This window comes from Gekko japonicus, unplaced genomic scaffold (assembly GCF_001447785.1).
Source record: "Gekko japonicus isolate JY-2015 unplaced genomic scaffold, Gekko_japonicus_V1.1 scaffold503, whole genome shotgun sequence".
Taxonomy (NCBI): Eukaryota; Metazoa; Chordata; class Lepidosauria; order Squamata; family Gekkonidae; genus Gekko; species Gekko japonicus.
In genome coordinates, this window is record NW_015165844.1 from 55,705 (window position 1) to 57,996 (window position 2,292).

General features: G+C 44.3%; 1 protein-coding gene across 1 annotated transcript in view; it reads left to right on the forward strand.

The window, feature by feature from the left end:
* The window catches only part of PIWIL4 (piwi-like RNA-mediated gene silencing 4), a gene marked incomplete at its 5' end in the record, with an annotated part of 51,556 nt that extends 50,224 nt beyond the window's left edge, over nucleotides 1–1,332 (forward strand). Inside the window, 1 exon segment of the mRNA XM_015411044.1 lies at nucleotides 1,216–1,332. Within this exon segment, the coding sequence (XP_015266530.1) occupies nucleotides 1,216–1,332 (117 nt within the window).
* Between the last annotated feature and the right edge of the window lie 960 nt (nucleotides 1,333–2,292).

Here is a 2,292-nt window from a genome sequence, read left to right on the forward strand (position 1 = left end):
GAGGGAGACAGACAGCTCTCCCTAAGAAGGGAGTTCCAAATCTTCGGTGGCCTGGCTGAGAAGGCCCCAAACAGCAGATTAAAACACAAGGCAAGAAGGACGGACCAGATGCAACAAACAGGTATTTACCCACTGGTGGAAGACGGTGATAGAAGGGGACAGACAACTATCCCTGGGGAGGGAGTTCCATAATGTGGGTGTCTTGATGAGGAAGGCCCTCTCTTGGGCTGCCCTCCATCTAGCCTCAGAAAGCAGGGACAACCAAAGCAGAGATTCAGAAGATGACTGCAGTGGGACGGGTAGGTTTGTACAAGAGTAGACAGACCTTAAGGTGCCATTCAACATTATCAAATGCCTTCTTTTCACCTAAAAACGTCACCGTTCTGATTTGTGCTGCACTGTGCAGCTTGTATTGTTAATCTGTATCCTGTTGCATTTTATGTTTCGACAATGCTGTCCTCATCAGTGGTTAAATATACAAAAACTTCAAAACACAAGTTGTTCCTTTGTCAAAAATACACCAAAGCTGTATGGGTTCTCACCCATCAGGTAGAGAGGCAGTGACTTTGTGATACTGATTAGGTGACTGTGAAAGCGCCTTCCCAGCGTGGTGCTTCAGAAAAGACAGAGGAAGATAGCATGGATCACTGTGCTGCTGAACTCCAATTTGTGGATTTTGTTGGCAATTTGCTTGTTCTTATGTTGTATTACTCTTTTTTATTGTTTTGATTGTGTTTTTTGAATCCTTCACATGCTGGGCTTATTGGCAGTGCGGACGTAATTTAAATAATGTCCCCTTTTCAGGCTTGTCTACTAATCAATTGTTTTAGATGACATTTATGCTGATTTCTGGGATTCAGTTTGCTGTAGAAGCGCTTTACCAATATAGCCAAGCATCTTCTGTCTGTCTGTCTGTCTTTCTGTCTCTCTCTCTCTCAACCTCATAAGAATCTCTCTCTCTCTCTCTCTCTCAACCTCATAAGAATTTTTTTTTCAAACCTAAATAAAAGAACAAAGAGCTGTCATTATACTGAAAGCCATTTCTTGTTTATATTTTATTAATGCAAAAATAGGTGATTTGTCCTGGATTATCAGCGGCTAAACAATAAACAGTTTGTCATTTCATATATTTGGGAACATTGGAAACAGCTTGCTGCTCACAGCGGACATTCATGTTTCAGGCTGTCTGATCTCCTTCTCCTGTTTTTTTTCTAGGGCCTCATCAGAGTGCCGGCTCCTTGTCAGTACGCCAACAAGCTGACTTTCTTGGTCGGTCAGAGCATCCACCAAGAGCCAAGCCTGGAACTTGCCGACAAACTTTTCTACTTGTGAAGAGCGTAGAAACAGCGATTCTGAAGAGGGAGGAGCACCCAGGGCGTTTTTGGTTTTGACGGGGGGGAAATGTTACTGCTTTTAGAATTTAAAATTATGGTCTGTTTATCTGAATGAAGAGAGGGGATTATTTAGAGGGTTCCTGTGTATAATATTTATAAGAGAGGATTGTTGTTTTTAAAATAAACGTTGCATTCTGTGTGCTTTTGCAGAGCAAGTGGTCTGTGAGATATCTACAACTATATCAAGCAGGTACTACACATAAAACAACGTGAAATCAAAAAGCCTTGCAGGATCAGGCCAAAGGTCTGCCCAGACCGTTCATTCATTAATCCGTTCATTTTCACGTTTATATCAATTTCTGTAAGGAGAAGAGAAGAGAGAAGAAGAGATTGGATTCATACCCTGCCCTTCACTCTGAGTCTCAGAGCGGCTTACAATCTCCTTTCCCTTCCCCTCCCCACAATAGACACTCCGTGAGGTAGGTAGGGCTGAGAGAGCTCTCTCAACAACTGCTCTTTCCACAACAGCTCTGAGAGAACTGTGACTGACCCAAGGTCACTCCAGCAGCTGCACGTGGAGAAGTGGGGAATGAAACCCTGTTCTCCCAGATTAGAGTCCGCGCTGTTAACCACTACACCAAACTGGGGCTAAAGATGACATTCGTGGATGGCTTGCAACATCCAGTTTCCCACAGTTGCCAGATGTTTCCAGGAATCCTATAAGCAGAGCATGAAGACAACAGTTCTCTGCAAAGAGGCAGTCCTACAAGGCTGCAGACTTACAGCCCCATCTCAGTTTCCCTGACAGAAAGCAACCCTGTACCCCTCATGCTTCTCTGGACGCTTAAGTCAATGTAACAGCAGTCTGTTTGCTTCTGCCTTTCCTGAAGTCAGACAGCCGTTTCTTCCCCCATGTACACGTCTCCCCTCAGCTGGGAGTGGCACCTCTTCTAGGTGC